General features: G+C 37.8%; 1 protein-coding gene across 1 annotated transcript in view; it reads left to right on the plus strand.

Annotated features, from left to right (window-relative positions):
• Positions 1 to 26,320, plus strand: part of csmd3b (CUB and Sushi multiple domains 3b) — a 335,017-nt gene that overhangs the window by 141,220 nt on the left and 167,477 nt on the right. The window contains exon 4 of the mRNA XM_072370697.1: positions 2,925 to 3,122. Within this exon, the coding sequence (XP_072226798.1) occupies positions 2,925 to 3,122 (198 nt within the window). The remainder of the gene's footprint in view (positions 1 to 2,924; positions 3,123 to 26,320) is intronic.

Below are 26,320 nucleotides of genomic sequence, written 5' to 3' on the forward strand. Positions count from 1 at the left end.
CCTCAGTGTACAACACATTTCAAAATCTTGCAGCTTAGAGTGTATAAAAGCTGCTCAAAACCCTGCCCACCCAGATGCCATGTGTCCACCACTGCTGAAACAAACTCTGATTGTATCCTTTCTAAGTGAAGACAAAAAACAGATATTGTTGAGTATTCACGTTTTTTATTTTATTTTGTTTTTGGGAAATAGGCTGAAATAAAAGGCGGTAAATGAAGCGGTAAATGTGGAAATATTGTATGAAGAAGAAACAAAAAAAAAAACAACGTGCATGTGTGCGTGTCAGTGAGAGTAAATGTGTACCTGATAGGACACTGAACAACAGACATCTTGACACTGAGTGGGTTTGCGCTGACTTGCTAAATCGATAGGCCAACAGGTCACAACACTAGGCCAAGCTCACATCCAATCACAATACAGCTCAGGGGGTCGCCACAGTGATGGATGATCCTGGTTGTGTATATGTATGTATGTGTGTGTGTGTGTGTGTGCGGATGCCCACATGTGCTGGTGTCCAAGTGTATCTTGTCAGTGTGTGTTTCTCTGTCACTGTGTGTGTGGAGATAAGCAGGATGGCAGCTGGAGGGATTTCTCTGAGGGTCTTTAGCAAAATGGTTAGCCTCTCTGGTTTTTTGCTTTCTAAGCACCAGAAAAAGTACCTCAAGCTAAGATCTTACAGATGGTAATTTCAGCACATAAGGAGTGTTTTTTTTTCTTGTGCTTTGCAATGGACACTCATGTAAAGACAACATTTTTTTTCTATTCTTGTAATAACAAGCTTGTGGATATTGGGTCATTCAAGAAAGAACCCAGTTCTACGAAGGTAGCACCTTTTATGACAAGGGAATCATAAGACTTTGTATTTGCAAAATGCAAAAAGCTTCATTGCCGTACTGTAATATTTTAAGCCAGAAGAGTTACAGACACTGAGAGCGAAAAGGGAGGAACAGAAGTGTAATTGAAGGAGGTATGACATTTAAGTAATTTAATAAATGTATTACTCAGCCAACCATTCTGACAGTCACTCAATTGGTTCATTTGCTAACATCAAATCTTCTTTAGCCACTGCCTGCTTTGTAAAGGATAATTAAACATTTAGCTTTATGTAATAATTCCGTAGCTGTAATCCAGATTTATATTTTAGGATTATTATGTCTATGTATGTAAATTTCAGCCTTACGCTGTCATCTTGAGCAAAATGTGGAGCTCTGCCTCCTTCTGCCATTTAGGAGCAAACTGAGAATAATCTGCCACTGTTGATGTTATCTTTCTGTCCTGTTCTTTCTTCCTTTTACTTTTATTCTTTGCACCTTACTCACTCCCCATGTCCAAGTAGTTTCCCACTTCTATCTATCATGTTTGGCATCCTATCTCTCTCTCTCACGCACACACACATACGCACAACATCCACCCGAACCTTTTCGTCTCTCTGTTTTCGTGCCTCCCCCTCACCCCATCCTTCTGGTTCCCACTCCCCATCTTCCCAACCTTATGTGTGTCTGAACAGTTTCATAGTTGTATCAATCAAGTTCAAACTATAAGACAAGAGATGGTCCCTGTGCTCCCATCTGCTTCTTGGTTTATGGCTTGTAATACCTCTTCTCTCCCTCACTCTCTGTTTCACTCTCTCTCTGTTCTGTTTGTGCCTGTATATATGCACAAAATTGTCCATTGTAAAATGCATCTAGAGGGAAAACCGTTTTAAATTGCCTCCCTTCTTCTGAGGCTGCATTTAGTCTCTTTTGAGTGCGATCAAATGTTTACAGGTGCTTGACAGTATTTAATCTAAAGACCTACAGGTTTAAGGTAGGTCTGTACGGCCTGTCAGAACAGGATGTGATGACATGTAGACCTGTGCAAGTACATTAGTGAACACTTTTTTTCTTTACGCATTAAAAAATGCTGGAGTCAGCATAAATAGCAGTGACACTCTGTTGATGTGCTACCTCGCGGCACATATTTCTGTAGTCTGACTGGATAACATAGCTGAACAGAAAAAGTATCACTGTATCACTCATTGCCATGTTCACATGTACATAATTAAACTCACTATAGCAGCAACCTCTATGAAAACTGGTTCAGACTACACTGCACCATTCTCAACTCAATGGACTGTCATTTACAACATTGAATTCAAAATGTAAACTCAGCAGAGTTACTCAACACTGAGGATGAACACCTCTCTGTAAGCAACCAAAAAATATTAATCCAAGCGAGGAAATCTAACAGAGTCAGTTACATAAATCAAACTGAACACTTTTGGACTTACAGAAGGCAAAAACTGTGTAAAAGACGTAGGATTGTACTGGGTGGACTTGGATTCAGGGGTGACTGTATAGCAAGGGCAAATGGATTACATTGCTCATGGGTCATGTCGTAGGACCCTTAGATTAATCTTGCTAAGAGTTTAAGGGTGGTTAATAAAAGCTCTATTTGTAGGTATTTAAACTGCAGCAGCCTGATGCAAGTATCTTGCTTTTGTTACCAAACTGTATTTAAAGGCAGACGCAGTGGGACCTGTAGACTGGAGCTATAAAAAGTAAAACATGGGCATGGGCAGCAGCTCTGATGCTCCATCCATGAATACAACAGACTCATTCAAGCACAGCATTTGGCTCTGGGCCACCTGCATTTTGGAAGCACTCAAAGCCCATAACATGTTCACTTATACACCCAAATGTGAAGGAAATTAAGCTGAAAGCATAAAAAATATACCGATCTGTTTGCTCAGACCTGAGTGAGAGGGATGGCAGCTAAAACTCTTTCTGTGTAGACATGACCTAAGTGTCTCAGAGAGAGACCTAAGAACTGGAAGTCCCACTGAATGTTAGTTCTTTATATTTGGTAGAATGACCACTGAGTTTGAGTTTAGAAATAGATAAACCTTTTAGTTCAAAACCTTCCTTCTTTTTCCTATTTTCCAGAACTCCACAGTACATCTTGTGGGAATCCTGGTGTCCCACCTAAAGCAGTACTAAGTGGTGGTGGTCGCTTTGCTGTAGGAGACAGCGTACGGTACAGCTGTGTCCCTGGTTATGTCTTAGATGGCCATGCCACGCTCACATGCATCACCAATGCTGGAAACATTGCCGTCTGGGACTTTCCTGCTCCTATTTGTCGAGGTAAGGACCAAACATATATGTGTGTGTGCACGACTTGATATGAAGAGTTTTATTCTGATGTGATAATACAATAAGAATAAGGCCTTTACTTATTTGAACCACAGCATGTGTCAAAATTTGGAAAAAAAGATGAAAACAGAAATGTTATTAATGTTATTTCAGAAAATGTGATCTCTCTGATTCTCTCAGAACAAAATCTGTGGAATATTTGAAAAAAACTCTTCATATATTTATGCATTTATGTATGTTTCTGTGACTGAAACAGGAAGACAGACCAACTGTAAGTGTATGTGTGTGTGGCAGAGAATGGGGCAGGCAGTCCAAGAGTTCTCAAATGTGTGTGTGCACTTTTCATGCTGCAGTTCCTACGCTGAGGAAATATTCACTCAAAAGCCTGTCATACGGTGCAGGTGGATGCAAATCTAGTGACGTGTGCATGTACATCAGATATGTATGTTTGTACAATTAGCTTTAAACAAACCAGCTTCTGCAAATTCAGAAATAACAGAATCTTAGCTCGGAATTGCAGATCTTTTATATAACAGTTGAATAAGTTCAATCATTTAAAATCTAAAGCATCTGTTCCAGTAATCACAGACTGCCACGTCAGTTTACTTTATGTTTGCCTGAGTTAGAGTGGGCATCAGTCATTTTTACGAGGATTGATTAGGCGACATCAACAACAGTATGACTGAACCTTTGGCTGAAAAACCAAGAATGTTCTCTGACGCTCCACATAAAAATAAACTGGCTTATTCTTCAGGACAAGATGTCGCCATTTTACTTTTCTAGAAATCAAAAATATGTACTGCCTGTTCTGCATGTTCCAAACTACCCAAACTGCAATATTTAGGTGTCTTCCTGATCTATGGGTTGCATTTATTATGATTATCTCTATGAAACATACTACAATACATGTTCCTTAGCCATTGTTTCCTCATTACTCTTTAAGGAGGTGTTGGATCCAGTGTTTTAGATTTCTATCTTTTTCATCCATATCAGAAAAAATTAATTATCACTCAACTCCTCATCTTCTGTAAAATACTGGACTTAAATTAATTATTATTTTTATGAATAATAATATTTTAACCTTTGTTGCGTGCTTGACACATAACACATCCTGCTGAAGTCTGGTGGTCCCTGCAATTTTAACTGACTTCTGAATTGCTTTGAGCATATTTAATCCTGGTTCTGATGGACGAGTGTCACAGTTATCTTTTGTTTGCAGCCACAGTCAAATCAGTTGAGCCTCTGCTGATGAATGTTAAGTCCCATTCATGAAATTTCACTATTGTCACTGATTTCACTTTTACAGCTGATAAATAAATCGTCTTTGTCGTGGGCACAAGCTCCATCTTATTTCACTTGAAAAATTTAAATCACTCCTGCCTGTAAAAGATTTGAAGATCATAACTAATGCTTGTCTTTCCTTTAAATAATATAATTTGCTCTGCATAGGCATCCGTTACCTTAATTGGACTGGTTCTAATGTAGTACTGAGACTTCTCACTGGTACCAAGGAGAGAATCCAAGGCCCAGATTTACAATTACTTTGTGCTTGGTGCAAACATTAATTTGGCGTTGTATGGCTATAGTTGGTATTCATTAAGAGGGACACTGGTAATTTAGAATCTGAAAGGCATGGACTCGGTTATTTTTTTAGTCTGGCTCTGCTGCTTATTTATATATTTATGGACGTTTCCCTTTCATGGCATTTAATTTTATCAGGCAGAGTAATTTACTAAGCTTTGTGCGCCACATTTCACGACTAGAAAGTCTTCTCACAGACCTTTGTGCTTGACATGGCTAGTGCATTTCCTGGATGTAGGAGAGAGAACATTGCTGGTTAGAGTGTGTGAAAGTAGAGATTCTCCATTTGTTTGAAATTATTTGAAATACCATCAGAAGATGTCAAAGCAACCATATTATTCTTCACTCGTTCCTTGACGTACAAGTATTTTTGCTTTAAAAATGGTTGCTTCAAAAATCTGGAAACTATTATGTAATAATGGCCACAAAAAAAAATGCTAAAAAAAAAAAGTCTTGTGAGCGAGATTTTGAGACTACTGGATTAATCAAGTTCCTTTCACATTAAAATACTAATCCATGCCTTTACCTCTTTTTTTGTTGTTGTTGTTTTTAGCTTTGGGCGATGTTTAAGGGATAATTTTAACACAGTAGTCAGAAAACATGGAAAAACATTTCACATGCCCATTCCCTGCAGAAAATCTAGAAGAGTCTAGAATCTCACCACAAGTGGTTGAGCAACACCTGCAGACGTCTATATGCCTTCACTGCCTGGAATGGTATAGTTTTTTACGAAATCCCTTGGTTGAACGCCAGTGAACACTCGGTTGCACTGACAGCTGGCTGTGAGTTCAAAAGTTTCTGTGTTGTTGTTATGGGCCACACATTAATATTTAATAACTCTTCCTCACTTATGGGTGAAGCATAAAACTGAGTGTAGTTAAAATTAATTGTGAATTCTTAGGGTACTCAGAGGAATTTATCGAAGTACACATGATTTAAAAAATAAATCTGAGCCAAAGAGTGTATCTTATTTTGAACGTTTCAACTTTAGCTTTGATCATTATTGAAATGATCTAGTTGTGCCTGCGTTTACAAATCAGCACAGTTTCACAAGCTCAACTGCAGAACGGGACACTCCCATCAGCACTATTTAAGCTGTGCAACCAGATGCTAATTTAGCTTGCTTAGTAAATCTTGGCCCACGTCTTGCCCGCACTGTCCTTTCTTTGTCATCGTTAACCAGAGATTATTAGTGATTATAGATGATTTTAAGATTTTGTTTAAAGGATTTCAAGCACCAGAATGTAATTATCCCTGATCCCATATATGCTTACCACTCTTTCCACTTCACAGCCTAAACCCCCCACTTGATCAAGCATGTTATGCTGTTGGCTATAAATCGTGTAATAGGTTGCCATTAACTATTCATACACTGTTCATTTGTATCTCTATTGTTAAAGTTTTCAATAGTCATAATGAGAAAATGACTGGGCATTCTATCTTTAAGATCTTAGTTATCACTTTGTCTTTGTGCATTTCTGGTCTTTAATTATGAATTCTTACAGATATTCTTTGCTTTCAATGATTTTTTTTTAATCTATTTTCCTCTCCTTTATTGTATCTTTAAATAAATCATCACTGTGTTTATACATGAATGTAAAACAAGTGAAACCATTTTTTAGCCGGCATCAGCTCTTTTCATTTATGCTCCAACAAATGTAATAGACTTGACTGGATATACTTATGATTAATACAACAGTATTACATAAATAAACCAATACTGCGACTTCAAAATGAAAAGGAATGATTCCATGTTCGACACAAACAGAAAGTTGTGAAACTATTCCATCTCATCTCAAAAAGAATATTTTTCTGTTTTATCAAAGACACATTTTTATATAAGATTTTATTTTGACTTCCTAGCAGACAATAGTTAATAATAATAATACTAATAAACAAATTAAATCACTCACAATCTTAACAACAAAGCAAAACCAAGCAAGAAACAAAACTTTGCACAAATAACAACATTGGTTTACAACACAAAACTAACAAGCTTATCTTCATTATTTTTTCTTATGAATTGAAATGCAATCTGCTTATTTTCATGTTTATCTTGGGTTATTGATTAGTAAAGCAAATATCAATAAACCAATGCTCATAACATAGATTAATAATATGCCGTTCATCTCTATAGAGTACAACCATCTTTTATACCTAACCATTCAAAACTTCAACTTCAGTATAGTCATTGTAATTATAACTTCCATTCTTTTATTGACTTATTATGGACTGCAGCAGAGTATCTATAGAATATTACTTCTCTACAATAATAATCTTGACCTATTAGTTTATTGTGTATATGAAAGTAGAAATGGTTTCCCTCTAAATTCCTCTGCTGTCCAAGTAAACCATCTTAAGTGTACTTTTTGAGGCACCAGCCAAGAATCATACCATAAAATATACATTTTTTGCCTTCCATCGCAAATAACTGCCAAGTGGCTTGAACTTCCTCAGTTAGAAACTGTGAATTTATTACAGAACTGAACTTTTCTGCTCAGTTTAAATGCATCCTGGCTGTAAATCTGATGGACGACTCAGAGTCTATCATCCAGAAGAGTAACATCCTTAACATGTAGGAGATGGCTCTCCAAACTTCACCATCCTGCCAGGAGAGAGTGGGTGGATTCACAGTATTGAACTTAGAGAACAATGAGTTTGCGGTATGTGCGCTCTTTAATGATGCAGTTGCTTTATAAACACAATGAGATACTATTATGTTGTTCATAAATATGTGTTTTAAAAATTGTGATGTGTAATTGTGAATTAGATTTTCTTTTCATTTTTATGAGAGACGTGTTTTTTCCTTGTTGACATATATATTTAACATTTGATCATCACGATTAGAGATGGACTGAGATATAATATTCTAGAGGCCACAGGAACAGTTTAAGTGTAGAAACTCGATACTAAAGTCAAATTTCAGGGTCTGTACATGCAAAAGACGATGCAAACTAAAGCACAATATGGCATTCAAACAAAGTGAGATTGAAATGCAGGGGAGAAAATCCAAGTGGACAAAATCAAACAGAAGGATAAAAAATACATAAAGATTTGAATTAACAAATGAATGAATGAACCAACCAAAATGCTAATATGCAATATGGAGAGAATTAAAGAAAGATTAACAATAATAAAAGAAAAACAGATGAGTGGGCAAACATTTTATAGAAATTTTTAAAGTAGGAAATAATTTAGGTAATCTGAAACAAACTGGAAAGAATTCCACATTTATGAACAGCAAAGGCGAAAATAGTTTTAGTCACGGGGCCACACATTACCGGTGCTTTAAGTGCTAAGAGATTTTAATGTTTAAAAGCCATTCAAAAGCATTTTTTTAGATTAAAAAAAATCATAATACTCACTTAAGAAAGATATGTCACCATCTAAAAATAAAGCCAACAACAATCTTTTAAGCACAAACATCAACAGGAAGAAATGGATCTTTGTTATTTTTACCTAGAAGAAAATTTCCTGAAGGAAATGATTGATTATTGTAGTTTATATCAAGCTGAGCAGATGTGGAGCACTGCCAGATCATAGTAACACTCGTTACGATTTCATATATTTCATAACCAGCATGGAGATGAGTCTTACCCAACAGAACTGATCCCGTGTTTAACTGTCTTATAGTTATTGGCTGCATCATCAGCCAATAAGTATAAATATCTTCAGTAGGACATCCAGCAACTCCTTCGTCAACAATTTTTTTAACTAAAAAAAAAATCTCCTGCAATCATCTAGCATACATGTGACACCTAATGCTGTTGAGCATGTGATAACCCTATGTAAAATAATTAAAGACATTGTGTTAATAAATCAAGTCACAGACAGAACAATTTGAAGAAAAACAACATAAAATGGGAGTAAGCTAGTAAAAGAGGCATGGGTTGACAGTATTGTATTGATATCAGTAATCAGTTGTCTTTTTTGTCTCTTCTTATTATCATAAAGGCTAAAAGTTTATTCATTACTAAAGAGAAAGAATAAATAAATACATAAAAGTGCTTCTCTGGTAATTTTGGGACATTGCCTTTTATGTTTTCCCAGACGTGCCTTTTTGTGCACAACAAAACCCAACCAAAAAAGTCAAATGGTTTCAACAAAGTGCTAAAATGCTGTCCAACACTGCTCACTGTGCAGTAAACTGTAATTTGTGTCTAGGGGTTGAGGAAAGGGTGGAGAATGAAAGGGGAAGCGAGGCAAATGGCAACTTGTCAGTGCTGGATTAGCAATGTCTCTGTCATTCTGTCAGTAAGGCTAAGAGGAGTTAAGCTACTAATATGTTCACACATCCGACCCACTTTCATTTACACATAACACACACGCACACAAAGACAAACACACGTACACACAGTCAGATACGTTTTTTACGCGTGTGTATGTTTGCTGACACCTAGGGGCATTCCTACCAGCTGTGATAGCTTTCTATCTATTATTCAGCCATGCAATCAGATGACCGAAGATGCAGTGCTTTTAGCAACGGCACCAGAAACGTGCTCTCTCGCTCTGTTTTCCTCCGCGAATGTGTATGTTGTTAATTTTGTCCCTTTACATTACACGCTGTGCTTAAATGATCATGCATTAATCATGAATAGAATATTTAGAGTATAATCCTTGCCCAAAATAAGAATCAGCTTCCCATTCACATGTATGTGTCACATTCATGACTAAAGAATGTTAAAGACGAACTCAGATCGCAGGTGAACACTGGTGATTTGTGGGCATTCGCAACAGAAATATCTTGGTTAGAAGCACTGCTCTTCCTTTGTTTTTCGGGGTTCACCCCCTCCACCCAGAAGGATTAGGGAGTTTAAATCACCCTTAGGTGTAAGTTCAAATGTTTTGGTTTCATCTCTCTGTCTAACAGTTGGAGCCAGTATGACTTAGTGCAAATTGCTCTGCACATAGCAAAAATAATAACAGCTAATTGAACTACTAAAACAGTTAAAGCCCCTTGACATGGTTTAGAGAATGGTACACCTACACTTTGTTACCTCTCAAAAGGTGATTATATGATTGGGTCAGTTTGTTTGAAGAATTACTCAAAAAGTAATAGTCTCCCCAGAGGCAAGGCATGGCCCAATTTGGCAATTAACTCAAAGTGTTGAATATTTGATGTCGATCCAGAGATGGAGCCAGGATTTTTTAGCCTTGGTGGAGATACAATCTTAGACATGGCACAGTAGGGCACGGTTTATTTTTGCCACGTAACTCATTCCAACTGATACGGTTTTTGGCACTACCTCAGCCAAGGTTCCAAGTGAGCCAAGTCGATACTGTATGTTGGCACGTAAACACTCCAAACTGCTAATTGGTCAGAGAGCATCATCACCTGTGGGCGTTGTCACCTTGTGCTGTGTAGTCATTTAGAAGTCTGACACACAATTTACAACCTAAATCACAGATTTCTAATTTGTTTTTTTTTCCACACAGATGATATATTGTGTGTATGACTAATGAATAATCAGCATATTCATGAACTGTGAGACTGTGAGTATGAATTTACAAACAGATCTTTTTTCTCCACTGATTTGAGTTGAAGTCTGTGGTGTTCAGTGGCTATGATCAAGCTCAAAATGTATTGAGACCTTTCTAAATTAAAATCCTATTGCAAACTGATTCGGTGTAATAGCCACCTTACATGTCACACTTGTAGGTTGCTTTGTATGAAACTGTCTGCTAAATAAGAGTAATGTAATAAGCATGCACATCAAAGTTGTGTCTGTAGTCTCTTGTGTCGCTGCAGCTTCACATAGGCTGCAGTGATGAACAGCTGATCCCACCCACACAGAGGGGATGCTCTCTAGTGGAAAATTGAGCATGGAGGAGCCGTGCTGAGTTGAACTGTTCTGTACTTTACCGTATCATGTTATGAAAATACACCGGTAGTATATTATTATCCACCAAGAAATCAGACTGGCAACAACATATTTTCTAATGCTACAAACAAGACTTCCAGCTGCCACAATCCGCTGCAATACCCAAGTTATTTTATACTGTACCAAAGCATAGAACAGGAGAAAAATACATACTTTTCAGTGTCTGTACGTCTCAGTGATGCTACTGAAAACCATATGAGTTACTGTATATACAGCATTAAAGCAACTGACAAGCGAAGTGTACGAAGATGCTCCCCTCATTACAGTGCAATGTTCTGTTGGAAAACTTTGACATGCACCTTCTACTTAAACATGTACCACCTACTGTAACTAAAGTTAGACTGTGGACCTCTGAGTGAATCTATGCATTTATGTATGAGTGCCAGAGTGTGTGGTTCTGCTACATTGGTTCATATTTATTTACATTTCAACAACATCCTTCAGAATTCAAGCCATCTAGTTTACACATAAACACACGAGCCCAGCTGGCCCTTACGACAGGTTCACAATGGGAGCAGTGCTGTGTGGTAAGCGTGGAACGTGATGATTTTCATTTGATTTCCTATGTTGAAAGATTAGAGCATCCACACCGACTACATGAGTCATATGTCGCAGCTGCAGCTTGATCCGCATCTAGAGTTTCGGCATGGTGCATATCTTTCACGTGGTTCACGTTGTGGTTGAGTGATGTATGGATCTCAGTGTTACAAAGAAGGGGATTCGCTATGAGGGTGTTGAAGTTCAACAGAAATGACGATTGGCCATGTGCGTGTTTGGTATGATACACCTTCAATAATTGTGTATGCCATAAACTTAATGAGTGTAATATAAAAAAAGAAGAGTAGCTGTTGGAGAGATGAGGAGGAGCCAGAAGGTGAGGAAGCAACGGCTTATTGTTGGAACTGAAAAGTAATAATGTACTCTCACAAAACTTGAAGTTAGACTAGCTGAGAAATTAAATGAGTGTGTGTGTGTAGGGTTGTTTGTGTTTCATCAGCATTACAAGATTTAGGCTGCTGCTGCTTGGGTGCATGTTTTTGTGTGTTCACAGCAGTGTGCAGATCCTTGGTTCATCTCATGGTACTAATTCTGCTGCAGTTTGATCGGGCACTTGAATTAGGTTTCTGTCATGAGGAATAACTTTCCTGGTCTTATCCCGCCCTCAGGAAAAGCTACATATTGTAGTAGAGTTCAGCTTTAGTTCGTGCCCCTACATAAGCCATGGTGTTTTTGTCTTTTTGTTTAAGCTAAAAACAAAAGCCCCATTGATATCGTGCATAAACCCACATTCATTAACCTAACTAAACAGGTTGAACTGAGTGAATCTAAAGAAAATAGGACAAATTACAGTACTTTCCGAGGTTCTGTTCTGAGATCAGTCCAACTCTACTCTGTCAGAAACACAGAGATACAAACAGGGGGAAAATGCATTGTCAGCTACCTATAGGCTAATGTGTGCGCTTTGCAACATTGGCTCTTTTAACTGAACAACACACCCCAAATCATTCAGGCCATCTCGTTTTCATGAATGAAGCAAAAAATTCACTTCTCATTCAGCATCAGTGCACCTTTATGTATAGTCTCAAGAGTCCCTTGCTAGGGGCACTTTGAAAACATGCTTTTGCTATGTGGCCAAAATTTAGTCATTTAGCAGCATCATCTTAAAAGTTGCCAGAGAGAACTAGAGTATGTTTAATTCATTTTAAAAGCTCCCTTGAGATCTGAAGTAGCCATCACTAACAGCTGTGTCAGATAGTGTCTTTCCTGTGTACAGCATTCAACCATGATTTTAATCGTACATTCCCGCTCATATTTAAGATTTGGTTTGGAATTTTTGGGGAATTATTCACAAGTGGGAAAAGAAATAAGGCGCTGAAATAAATCTACATGTTTGATTGAATCTGTTCGCTGTCGTGAAACGAAGGACAACATGAATATGGAAAGACAGAGGGGTAAATAGTTGGTTGAGAATAGTTGCTCTGTCCACAGCCTAATTACAAATTAAGTAGCTTCTTCTAAGAGAGACGATGTTGTCAAAACTACAAGAGTAGAGCTCTGTATATGTTTATTCATATATGTAGGCACTGATCATGGGATCATGATGAAATATAAAATATTAATCCAGAAGACACGTTTCTTAATCATGTAGCTCTGTTCTTATTTGTGGAATGCTTTATTTCCATTCTTCCTGATCTGTCTTTTATGATCTAGTTGTTGGTTTTCTCCCATTTTTCTTCAGTGATATAGGACTCTAGAAGTTTGTTCAAACCCCATAGCCTATATTATACTGGCATGATTTACTGATGGTTTAAAGAGCTTATTGTGATTAATGCTTAGCTTTATTGGCCTTCAAGTGCCCAGAAAACTTTTAAGAGGGTTGAGTTCTGGGGATTTTGGAAGAACATCCACTACAGTTAGGACTGCTTGGTCTTTGTCTGTTCTGTAATTATTTTTATCTTTAAGATCTCTGGTATGTTCGAAAACCTGGAACCTAAAAACTCCAATTTGGATTTATTACCAAAAGAACTTTTTTTCTGGTCACCTACTTTGAAATAATGGTGTATCTTGGCCTGCTTAAAGAAATTTTCATTCCAAAGAACTAGTTTAAACTGATTTGGCAGCCATGTTTTGGCAATAACCTTCATAGGATGGAATCTTCTTTATTGACAACTGCAAGTTTTTTTACATTTTTTTATTAGTGTCTCATTGAAAAAAGCTTAACCTATAAGGACCCATGGTGACACAGGTGTCACAAACGATTGAAACTAAACTGGATTTACCAAAATGGGCAATGAAGCATATGTGACATTACAGATCTTTGACACTTGGTGGTGGTATTTGAATTTTTTTTTTTTTCAGAAATGTTAAGGTTGAGGTTAATGTAATGATATTCTGGCTAATTGTGCTTTTGATGCAACTCACCCAGTTTCTGCTAAGCTCTTCGGTGTGTCGTCCATGCAAAGAAAAGTGTAGCTATGATGTGATGCCAAGAAAGCGCCTCACTGCTTTGAATCTCACTTGTCCTCTGACACATCTATCAAGTTTTTGTGACATGTTTCCCAAAAGTTTCTTTGTAGATTCATGACAATTGAATAGTGTCTCCAGGTTCAGCTTAGAAAAAGCTAACATGTCATTGTTTTCATTGCTTTCATTGATCTTGAAATGTCTTTTTCTTCATATAACATCTCATCTAAATTGTGTTCTGTATATGTGTGATGTGCTTTTCCCCCAGCACCAGGCAATGAATAAATTGAATCCATTGTCATTATTCTTCTTCATTGTTCAGAATATATATTGTTTGGCCTGAGACTTACCAGAAGAAACACTAGGATATTTCTCAATTTGACCAAAAGAATCAGGCTGATGTGAGAACATAAAATTAAACTGATAGATCAAACTAAAAGAATTGCACAGAAGGTATATTCACTTTGTATATAAGCTTAAAGCAATATACAGTTATAAAACATCTTGATATATGACTGACATAAACTGTAAACTTAATACTGGGCATTTAAGAACTTAATAGTTCGACAAGGACACAAGCTGCTGTAACACTTGTCATCATTTTACATGTGTCTGAGAGAGTCAGCTGGCTGAAAGGAAATTAGGACCATAAGTCCCTCTGATCTCGCTGTGGTGCTGACATGTTTGCTTTGCTCACATCCATCCCACTGTTGCAAAGTTAAGAGATAAAGTAGGTTTAACCAAAGCACTGTTTGGTAAATTATGTTTTAAAATAATTTGTAAAGTACATTTTTGACAAGACATTAAACAGAATTGTGTATGTCATCAGATAGCTCCTGTTTTATCAGTATATTTCTGACAGTATGGAGTTAGCTGAGTGTTTGCTCAGATTTGCTGAATGATTAGAAAAAGCACGTAGTTAAGAATCTTAAGACGTGCTGTATGAATGTGTGTGAGTGGGGTGAATGTGGCATGTAGTGAAGCGCTTTGAGTGGTCAGTTAGACTAGAAAAGCACTATACAAGTACAAGTCCATTTACCATTTACCATTTACTTTAAGTTTGAGAGGGGAAAAAAAATTCACGTTTCTGAAAAATGTATCAAAGGGTAAGAAGTCTGTGTAAGAAATATTAGAATGCAGCATGTGTGCATCTTCTACTTAAAAACACAGGGCAGGTATTAGGCAAGCAGAATTAGATTGTTAACACTCTGGTCCAGCTTGCTGAAACAGTCTGCTCTATCTTCAGTACCAGTCAGTTTTAGAACACCCTGCCGAAGATGGATGTTTGACTCCCAGATAAACTTTCTGTCACCCTCATAATGCACTTTAAGTCTCTTTGCATGAGACAGAGCATTAGTGACTACTTCTGACAGCATCCATTCCTGTCTGTGTCTTTGACTTGAGTGCTGAATGTGTGCAAGACTAAACGTATACTTCTCATGACAGTGTTGCTTTTCATGTAGCATGTTTGTAAGCTTCCTTCCTCTTCCCTGACTCTTCTTGCTTTCCTCACTCATCATTCTGATTTTCTTTGTGCTACTTGCCTGGGAGTGGGATGAGGACTGATATGAATAGTTCTTTTAGTTATCTAGCAGTAAAGAGAATAGAATGCTTGTAGCAGTCATGAGCAGGAGCTATTTCCTCTAATCTTAGGTTGGGCTTGATGCCAACACGAAGCCAAGTTGGTTAGGAGTCTACTAAGGTCATGATATTTTATGTAACGAGCAAATCCTTCCACTAATGAAGGCTGCAAGATAAACTATAGCCTAGAATTTTTTTTTCTATTCTGCCTCTGAAATTTCCCAGTCTTAGACTGTGTAATGTTTTTCACATATCAGCTTCTAACACAGAGTACATGTAGGAGTTTGGGAATAATTCCAGATTGGCTTACTGCTCCCTTCTATATTTATCCATGTATGTGTACCATGTAGTATGAACTAGTTCAACAGAGTTTTTGACAAATTTGAGTGTTTTCTCAAATAGTCTCGCTCATTCTTGGACCCACTCACAAAACTCTGGCACAAAAACACGCCTCTTCCAGCTTCAAGCTGAGCTGTCATATAGGTGTACACTGAGGCATACTGTTTCATATACAGTGTTTTTGTATTTATGTGTAAATGTTTCTAACGGTCTGTCACATATCTACGTTATTTAATGAGTAGAATGTAAAAGAATGAAACGGTTTGTCTGATATCAATTTTATCATCTGCCCAAGTCAGCAAGAGGCTGTGTGGGAGGCTCATGACGCAACCCAAAATTTATGTCCACACTACATGAACCGCAGGAATGCCAGCTGTGCAGGAGCCAGGAGAAGAAAAAAATATTACAGTTATATAAGCTGAACCTGGAGGGGTCAAGACTCTAAAACATTGGGAACCTCATATCCTGAGAGATTCAGGGTCTTTGTAGTATAATCACCCACTATGACTACCTCCTGTTTACTCTGATGCAGTTCATATGATAAATGTCAGGATCCATTCAAAATGAACACAGCAAATGAACATATTATTTTGCTACAATGAACGAGACATCTTTGCATAAGTTCATGAAACAACATCCCCACTATGACAAGAACATTTAGCAAAGTATACCAATGAATTACTTTTTTCTCTTTTTTTCAGTTGAAAAGCCTAAAACACAATATCCACAATACAATGTTTTTCCTGTGAACTCAACGTTATGTGATGGATTACTGAGAAATCCAGTGTCTTGTTTCTGCAAGGTGTCTCACACTTGAAACTGACCAAAAAAAAAATAAGTCATGACTACATACAGTAAGTGACTAATATGCATGAATCATGAATTTGAGGGAACAACAGATTCTCCCCTGCATCTCGGGACAGATTTTTTTCTTCCTAACCCTAACCCTCTAACCCCTAACTTTAACGACCGCATGCTAAGCAGGTTGAAACAAACCAGGAAAAAAAGGCTTTTCTTATGTTTGTTTAGATTTAGTTTGTTTGAAGCCTGACTCTTCCCTTCTCTCTGTCCCTTCCTTTCTTTCACACAAATACCTCCTCCAGCTTCTCCATGGTCTCTTTATTATCTTCCTAATGGTTCCCTGTGGATGCAAAGCTGTGCTGATCCAAGCAGCTGGAGACACACACACACACATACACACCTGCACACACACACTTACAAAGATGCATATTTTGACCAGCTAATCCTTCTCTATGGAAGTCACTGTGGTGATTTAATTCAGTAATACCTTCTCCTGAGCTGATATCTGTTCTCATACTGAAACAGCAATTTATAGGCTGCCAAACTGGGCAAACATTGTTAGCATATTTTATTCTCAACTTCACGAATAAACAGTAAACGGTAATCAGTGTCCCACTGCAGATTGAGTGGGATATGTATTTTGAAACAATGAATACATGTTTATTTGATAATGGATAAACTGGTGCCATAATTGATGTGTTCTCAGCTGTCTGTTTAGATTTGGCCTCTTTAAATTAGTTGCCAATAGTCCCTTAATATTTAAATATTTTTGTTTGAAGTTTTATATTCTACAAACTGGCATTTTATTGATATCATTAGGAACAGCATTTAAAAACTAACTGGAGAGATACGATAAGCTGTGGCTTTGCACCAATTATGACTTATTGTTGGGTTGCTATGGAGAAAAGCACTTGCTCATTTTGACATCAGTTCATTTCAGGCAGATCTCAGAGCTGCTGACTTCTGGCAACCTCAGGAAGGAGGATATGTAGACTAAAGAGTCCTGCTACATGAAAACATTTTTTTTTCCTAATGTCATCATATACTTACCTCTCTGTTTTATTTAGAACATAATAGTATTGCATTTGAAATGCTACTCAAAACACTGTTCAAAGTAATGAAACTCTGTCTCTGCACCTCTCTACTCTTCTCCCTCTCTCAGATCAATGTACCAGTCTTGTAGTGACACTTGAAGTACTCTTATCTCTCTTCTGCAGACCTACTCTATTCCAGCTTCCTCCCTCCCCTCTCCACTTCCTCTTTTCCCTTCCCGTTCTGTCCTTTTTTGCTCTGCAGAGACTGCATCATCCCTCTCCTTCACTCTCCTCTCCTGTCGCTGATGCCGATGATGAGAGCTTACCTAAACTTTGGTTAAATGTCATTTGAAGTTGCTCTTGCAACTCATCTCCAAATACTACCCAAGGCCAGCATTTTCTTTAATAAGACTACGGTCCCTCTCCTTGCTGACACAGGCTTTCTTATCACCATACTTTATTGTGCACATCAGTATGACTTAGTTTGTGTCTCTATTGTCTTTACTTGCAGTGTTCTGTCTTTTTGCATTTGTACTAAAACTGTACGACTTTTTTGGAAGCAGATAACAGAACTTTAGGTGGCCTCAGGACTCTATTGTAGTTCTGAAGTGCTTCTAAGGAAGAAAATAGAGCTAATAGCATTGCATCACAGCTTATGGTGTCATGACTATTTAAATCACAATATAAAGTTTCTCCTCTGTTGTACAAAGTCAAATGGTGCAATATGGACAGCTTTTTGAGAAAGAAATCCTAAAGTTCATAGTGAGAGAAAATTACTTCTTCAGAGGTGGAAAGATCAATTTTTTTTCAGCATTTTGACACTGATTTCATATATATATAAATACATATATCTATATATATATTCAAACAAACTTGTTTCTCTTTGTCACTATAAGGTGGTAAAATAATAATTTGCTCTATTTTGGAATAAGGCTGTAAAATAGGATATTGTGGAAAAAATGTAAAGCAACAATGGGCACATTTTTAAAAAAAAGTAGGAAGGCACATATTTACGCCATGAATTTGGCCGATTTTCTTACCAATCCAATCGTAAGTAAATTTTCGACTATTAAGAGGCATTTTAATGTTGCTGCATAACTAATATACCAAAAAAGCAGATCACCATGCTGGCCAACATCATAAAAATCTGCAGCTTCAACACAGCCTGCAGAACAGATTCCACTAAAAACTATTCATTTATTAATATCATCTTCTAATTTATTCATCAAGATGCAAATTCATGCTCATGTACGCATCAGGTCTGCGTACATGGCTCACACACGGGGCACACAGATGTTTTATTTTTTTGTTGTTGTTGTTATTTTATTTTCAACATTACGGTCTGATGCAGCAAATTACTTTACCTGCACCAGTGTTTAGAGGGTGTCTCAGGTCTTAATAGATTGACCCTGTAAAAACTAACAAAAGCCCTCGTTGGTTCAAACAACTTAATTTATGTTGAAAATTGTTTAGATTTTGGCAATACAACTACTTGGGTTTGGTTTAGGAAAAAAAAAAAAAATATATATATATATATATATCTATATATATATATATATATATATCTATATATAGATATATATATACACTATTTTGCCAAAGGTATTTGCTCATCTGCCTTTACACGCATATGAACTTAAGTGACATCCCATTCTTAATTCATAGGGTTTAATTTGACGTCAGCCCACTCTTTGCATCTATTACAGCGCCAACTCTTTTGGGCAAGCTTTCCGTAAGGTTTAGTAGTGTGTTTATGGGAATTTTTTACCCTTCTTCCAGAAGTGCATTTGTGAGATCAGACACTGATGTTGGATGAGAAGGCCTGGCTCACCGTCTCCACTCTAATTCATCCCAAAGATCTTCTGGGACCATCCCCAAACTGTTTCCACAAAGGTGGGAGCATGAAATTGCCCACGATCTCTTGGTATGCTAAAGCATTCAGAGTTCCTTTCACTGGAACTAAGGATCTGAGCCCAGCTCCTGAAAAACAACCCCACACCATAATCCCCCCTCCACCAAACTTTACACTTGGGACAATGCAGTCAAACAAGTAACGTTCTCCTGGCAACCGCCAAACTCAGACTCGTCCATCAGATTGCCAGATGGAGAGGTGTGATTCTTCAAACCAGAGAACGCGTCTCCACTGCTCTAGAGTCCAGTGGCGGCGTACTTTACACCACTGCATCCGATGCTTTGCATTGCACTTGGTGATGTATGGCTTGGATGCAGCTGCTCGGTCATGGAAACCCATTCCATGATGCTCTCTGAGCTGAACTGTTCCTGAGCTAATCTAAATGCCTCAAGAAGTTTGGAGGTCTGCAGAGTCAATCCCTGCTCCAAACTGGCGACCTCTGCAAACTATTCACCTCAGCATCCGCTGACCCCTCATTTTACGTGGCCTACCACTTCGTGGCTGAGTTGCTGTCATTCCCAATCACTTCCACTTTGTTATAATGCCACTGACAGCTGACTGTGGAATATTTAGTAGTGAGGAAATTTCACGACTGTCCTTGTTACACCGTTGGCATCCTATCACGGTACCACTCTGGAATTCACTGAGTTCCTGAGAGCCACCCATTCTTTCATAAATGTTTATAGAAGCAGTCTGCATGTCAAAGTGCTTGAATTTATATACCTGTGGCTATGGAAGTGATTGGAACATCTGGATTTAATTATTTGGATGGGTGAGTGAATACTTTTGACAATATAGTGTATATATATATATATATATAGATATATAGATAGATTAGATAGATTAGATAGATTAGATAGATTAGATAGATAGATAGATAGATAGATAGATAGATAGATAGATAGATAGATAGATAGATAGATAGATAGATAGATAGATAGATAGATAGATAGATAGATAGATAGATAGATAGATAGATAGATAGATAGATAGATAGATAGATAGACAGACAGACAGACAGACAGACAGACAGACAGACAGACAGACAGACAGACAGACAGACAGACAGACAGACAGACAGACAGACAGACAGACAGACAGACAGACAGACAGACAGACAGACAGACAGACAGACAGACAGACAGACAGACAGACAGACAGACAGACAGATAGATAGATAGATAGATAGATAGATAGAAAGATAGATAGATAGATAGATAGATAGATAGATAGCCAGTGAAAGGTTTATATCAGGTGTGCAATAACTGCAGTTTTATTGGTTTAAAAATATGTTTGTGTATGTGAGTATGTGAGCTGACACTGCAAAATGCTCACAATACATCAAATACCACAAGCACACAAAAACTTAGGAATGCATACATAGCCAGAGTGCAAGATACATATAGAAAAAAAATTTAAATTAAGTCTTTCCCACTCATAGCAAACATAGACACATGTACAGACATGCTGGACAGAGACACACACATGATCCTTGTGCTCCTTTTTGTGAAATATCATGTCCCTCTTCCTTACCCTTACTGAAGCTATTATAACCTTCCTTAATTGTAACTTGCTAAAATCTCATCTTTGGGTTAGGTGTATTATCAGTGCCCAAAAACAATTACTTCCTTCATGATTATATATCAAATCCAGTAGCCATTTTGGTCATTTGGCCTCATAGTCTCATTAAAAAACCCATAAATGGTTCTTTAAAATAACATGAAATTGGGATGTTTTCACTTTGAAAGAGTGAGTTTATTTGAGGAAATAGGAGAGGTGGTGGAACCCTAACTTACAGGACAGGGTTATTTTTGTACTTGGCTAAGTCTGCTCTATCACTCGCTGTTTTGGTTTCACTCAGAAACTGGCCTCGTTAACATTTTATTGCTTTCTTAGTGGAGCACTCAGCACACATTGACCTTAGCACAGACTGGACCGTCTGCATTATCTGTCACTTGAATGATTAAGAAGCTGACGGTGTGATGGCACCAGATTTCCCTTTCTTAACGTGGGGATTTTACACAGCTGCACACAACCAGGGTGCTCACGTTCTCCAGCTGTACTATTCAAACTGTATATCTCAATTTATTCAACAAGCCTCTTGCATTGCACTTGACCACTAGAGTGTTGGTTACATGATTTATCCGCTCTCCTTCAGCAGCTGCACTGCCGACTCTAATTGTCCAACATGCATGGCTATTATAGTTTGAATGTGCACTTTTTTTTTGCATGACTTGTGGTCTGGATTTGTATTTCAATACAGCTGTTTTAAGAAGGGAATAACAAGCTTTCAGTGATGACCAAATGTTCTTGGATTGTAACCATATAAAAACAGGTTCCCTGATTCAGTAATATATGTCCAAATGGAACCTGTTTACTTGTTTTTTTTTGTTAAGAGCAATGACATATTAAAGACTAGTTGTGGCTGCTTCTTCACATCTTTATGATGCACGAGGCTACGCTGACACATAGAAAAGTCTTTAACATGAACAATAAGACAATAATCATAGCTGCCATGATGACACAAAGAAGCTTGTGTTTATACAGACAAATTCTGGAATTACATTCTCACGGAGGTAGAGATTAGAGAGATTAGATAAAACAATTCAGATGTTTGAAGATCGAAAAATCAGTCAAGTTTAAGGGAAATGGTATGTTTTCAGAATACAAAGAACAATACAAATAGTCTACTTACTGTATCGGAGTATAAAATTTAAAGGAAGCATGAAACAGTAACACACAAAACCCATTGGTACATCTGACAATTTCTCCTGTCAGGGGTTGGGAAGTGGTGAGAATCATGCTCTGTTAACGTTTTCAAGACTGTGCTTTTAATCTCCTCATCCATGACAGGCCTAGCTAGTTCTGGTCTGTTTGACAGATTTGACGGTTTCATTTCTTCTTTCAAGACATTAAGAGATGATTTTTGGTTGCAGGAAAGATGTTACATTATCTTTTAGAGACTCCTCTTGGTCTAACTGGGCCCATGAAACCCCTTTAGGCATGAGCAACACTGAAGTCACAATATTACCTCAAAGACTTGAAAAACATTCACATGCCATGCAAAATTCTGGCTACAAACAATCCAATTACAATATTTGCAGCAGAGAGAAATTTTACATACTGCACTTTTGACAACTATCACGGATTTAAACCTGACTTTGTCACACACAAAAAAATGTTTTCTTCATTTTTATTTTATGCAGTAAATTGATACATTTTTGATGAGAGAACAGAAGTCAACATGTTAATTAATAATGAATGTTTAGATATGTGTTCAGCACTTTTAGTTTGAGATAAGTATGTGTTGGCACAGGAGCTCCTTGACCTTTGGCATCCTTGACAGCAGTTTCATTTTTAATTATCGTCAGTGCCCAGAGAGTTTGCAGAAAGAATTAGTTTATGCCTACTTTACTTTTACAAACTGAAAGATTGTAAAAGACTGTATGGGGATACTAATAAACTATACTTCTTGACCAATACGTTATTTTGCAAAGCGGTAGAAATGAAAAGGTTCTCCCCTTTTTTGTTGTTTTTTTACGTGTTGACGATCACTGAATCAATCAAAATTACTCAGTGATCTGTGTGTCTGCTTGTTTTAGGACCATTCCCTGTAAATATAGTCCTATTTCTGTGGTCCCAGTAAATATACTATTTAGTAAATTTACTATTGCTATGGTCCCGGTTAGGGCCAAGGGTAAATTCTGAACTGGTCTTAGGTCAGGGTAAAGCATTAATCGGTTTCAGTAAAGTGGTGTGGTGGTTAGTACTGTCAGCTCACAGCAAAAGAGTTCCTGGTTCGGGCCTCTTTGTGTGGATTTTGCACAGTCTGCCCCACACATGCTACGGTTCTAATGTTAAGGTTAAATTAACTGGTGATTCTAACTGGTGATACTGACCCAAGGAGTAATTGATAAATAGAAGGGTATAGCAAAGGGAAGGATAAGGTGTGATAGATCAAGTACAGAAAGTGTTGCCATAGGAACAGAACCAACTCAGCTACCAAACAACATGTAGCTCTGAATGTGCTGACCCAACTCTTTCTCTCCCTGGCATTCACCCTCTCTTGGTTGCTTTTCCTTTTTTGGTTGTCTCCTGATACTTTGACAGGTTAATGCTCAGCTAGCATGTCTGGCTTATGCACGTATACGCATGCACGAACACACAGCCTGAGGTGGTGCGTAACAAGGGATTTCAACAGGGACAGCAGGGTAGACAGTTTAATCTGAGAGAGAAGAAGGGATGGTGAGAAAGCACGAGTGAGAGGGATATATAGAGAGATAGAGTGAACAGAATAGGGACAAGAGGGGAAAGGTTATGGCCAGGACATGTCTGTGAGAAGCAGAGTGGACAGGGAAAAAAGGAAAAGCTTTATTACTCCTTCACTCTAGAGAGAACAAGTGAGTGAGCCTCTCTTGTGGTTATTCGGTGCACAACTTTTGCCAGTGCTGACATTTTCTTGAGCAGTGTCACAAATCAACAATGTAGCAGGACTGAGAGCAATACCAGTTATTTTGCTGTCATGTGATTTCTTCTGCGTCAGAAAGGTGCCAGTGTGGTCATAGTTTCATCTGTTTGAAACAATATGTACAAGAATTCCAAAGTTACTGGTGGTTTAAGCCAGAATAGATTTGAAAATATGTTTAAAAAAAATATGGGTGTTATGTTGTTATGATAGTGATCGAGTTGCTGTAAGTCATTTTTAAGCCAACTACTCAGAGGCCCTCTGGTGGTGAAAGGCCCGTGTGCACCAACTTGCTACATGTTAGTTTTTGATGGATGCAGCCATGTACAGCTTTAATGTCTGTATGTGTGTGTCTGTGTGCCCAAAGCTGCGCAGAATCTCACAGCTGATCGAGTGTGCTGGTGAAAACCTGAGACAAAGTCATTTCTGTATGTGTCTATCTGACTGCCTTGCCAGTGCACTGTATACGTGGGTAAGCCGTTGTGTGTGTGCGTGCGTGTGTGTGTCTGTGTGTGTGTGTGTGTGCGTGTGTGTGTGCAGGTGTGTCTGTTCAGCTGTATTTGTCTTTGCAGATGTTGCTGCATAAGTTTATCCCATGTTCCTTTGGGACAGTACTGACTGACAGTTCAATCCTTGGTTGTCATGGTGATTATGATGGATGCGTTTTGGGTTGCCACAGTGACTGCTGGTTAGGCACTCTATCTGAATACATAATAAAGGTTTAGCATAAAGAGATTTTGTAACTCACAGAAAGATAGTGAAAAAGAGATAAGTAGAGCACCAGAAAAAGCTTTATTGGCCGACTGTGTTACATATCGTTGGTATACTTTACATATGATGTGTTACATGAATTTCAAATGTGAATTTTGATACATGACAGTAGTTGGCCTTGATGAAGCCTACTTCAAGACTGCAAGATAACAGACAGGCTGACAGTAGGGAATACAGGCAACTTAAGTGTAAAAAAATGTGAGAAAAAAAATTCAACTCTGTCATAGAGATGAAAGAGTGGGTGCTATGGAATTGTTGAATTTTAACTATCCTCCACCTGCAGTGCAGCATTTTGAACAACTCTATCTGCAGAGCTTTTTTTCTTTCTTCTTTTTTTTTTTCCCAGAAGTTCTAATTTTACAGCGATAACAAAGATCCTACAGGCAGTGTCCAGGATCTGGCTTACTAACAAGCGCTACCACTTTTCTTTATTGTTTTTCTCTTTCAAATAATTGAAAGTGCAAGTTAGGGAGATTTTAATATTTGTCCTGGAGTTTGGATTATGCTACATGCTGCAATGTAGGTTGTCTTCCCCTGTTGAATGAAAATAAATTAAATGACATGAATGCAGTCATTCATATTCATTTGCATGTACTAGCAACACATCATAACTAACACAGACATTAACATACACACACAAAGAGACAACCCCCAGGGAGATGCCCCTACACATGGCTGATTTGCTTGTTTTGTGTGACCAAGAACAAACCACTTAGTTAAGCCAGATGTGTCCGCATTTTCTATGCTATTGTGAAGTACACCAGTACACCCACTCGCATACAGCACTTTGCTCGTTTTTAATGTTAAAAGTGTATTTGCTTTAAAGAATAATGCAATGATTTTTAATAGTTATCTTTAAAATGGTGTACTGTAATGACTGGTTTCAAACCCATTTGAAGCCAATGCCCCAGACCTCTAAAGTGCACTTAGCTGGATTGATGCCCTTCGCTGTTATTTAGCTTGAAAATATTTCTTTACATGAACGACTTTAGGGTTTTTATAATTTAGCAGAGTGAATTTTGCACTGATAAGAAGCCTCCCATTTGGCATTGTGTGATTAGTAAGAAAGTGTGAAAAACATTTTCATATTACAATGTATTGACAAGACAAGAGACACATCTGTCTGTGTGTTACATCCTGTCATGAAAACAAGAGTGCAACACAACAACCACAGATTCAATATGACATAGAGTAAGAATTCAGCAGGTTTACATTCATTTCATGTCCAATAGATTCAACACCGGGAGAAGAATCTCACCAAACCAGAATGACTTCAACCAACAGTGATTAAAACTTAGTTTCAAACTTAGTGTCCAACCAAAAGCACGAAAGGGCTGGAATGCACATATAGACTGTTCAACACAAAAATATTTGCAGTTACTGCTTTATCTCACTAATATATAAACACACAATATTAATATGAAGCAAACATACACGCTATCTGTTTGGTGCGCCCTTGGGTATGTGTATCAGTAGTCAATATGCATGACTGGATCATTCTCAGAATTGCACGCAATCAAATCAGGCTGTTCGCCTATGTGTGACTTGGAGATAGAAGCTCGTTATCACATAAACATTATTTTACAAATGCAACTGTGTGCTTTTAAATGAGATGAGACAGTTGCCCTCATGGTCACACAAATACCACAGTTCACAACACAATTACACTCAGATTCACACATTAGAGACACATTGGATCAGATTTTCCACAATACTGATGTTGAGATGCACACAATCGGAAGAAATAAAAAAAAGATCATTTCAACAAGCTCTTGCTCGACTTCAACACAACTTGTTTCAGGCTCTTAGTGGAATACATCTATTGTTTTCCCATCATGCAGGCTGGCACTTGTTTTATT

The sequence above is a fragment of the Leuresthes tenuis genome, unplaced genomic scaffold, assembly GCF_036924035.1.
Source record: "Leuresthes tenuis unplaced genomic scaffold, fLeuTen1.0.hap1 SCAF_18, whole genome shotgun sequence".
NCBI classification, from domain to species: Eukaryota; Metazoa; Chordata; class Actinopteri; order Atheriniformes; family Atherinopsidae; genus Leuresthes; species Leuresthes tenuis.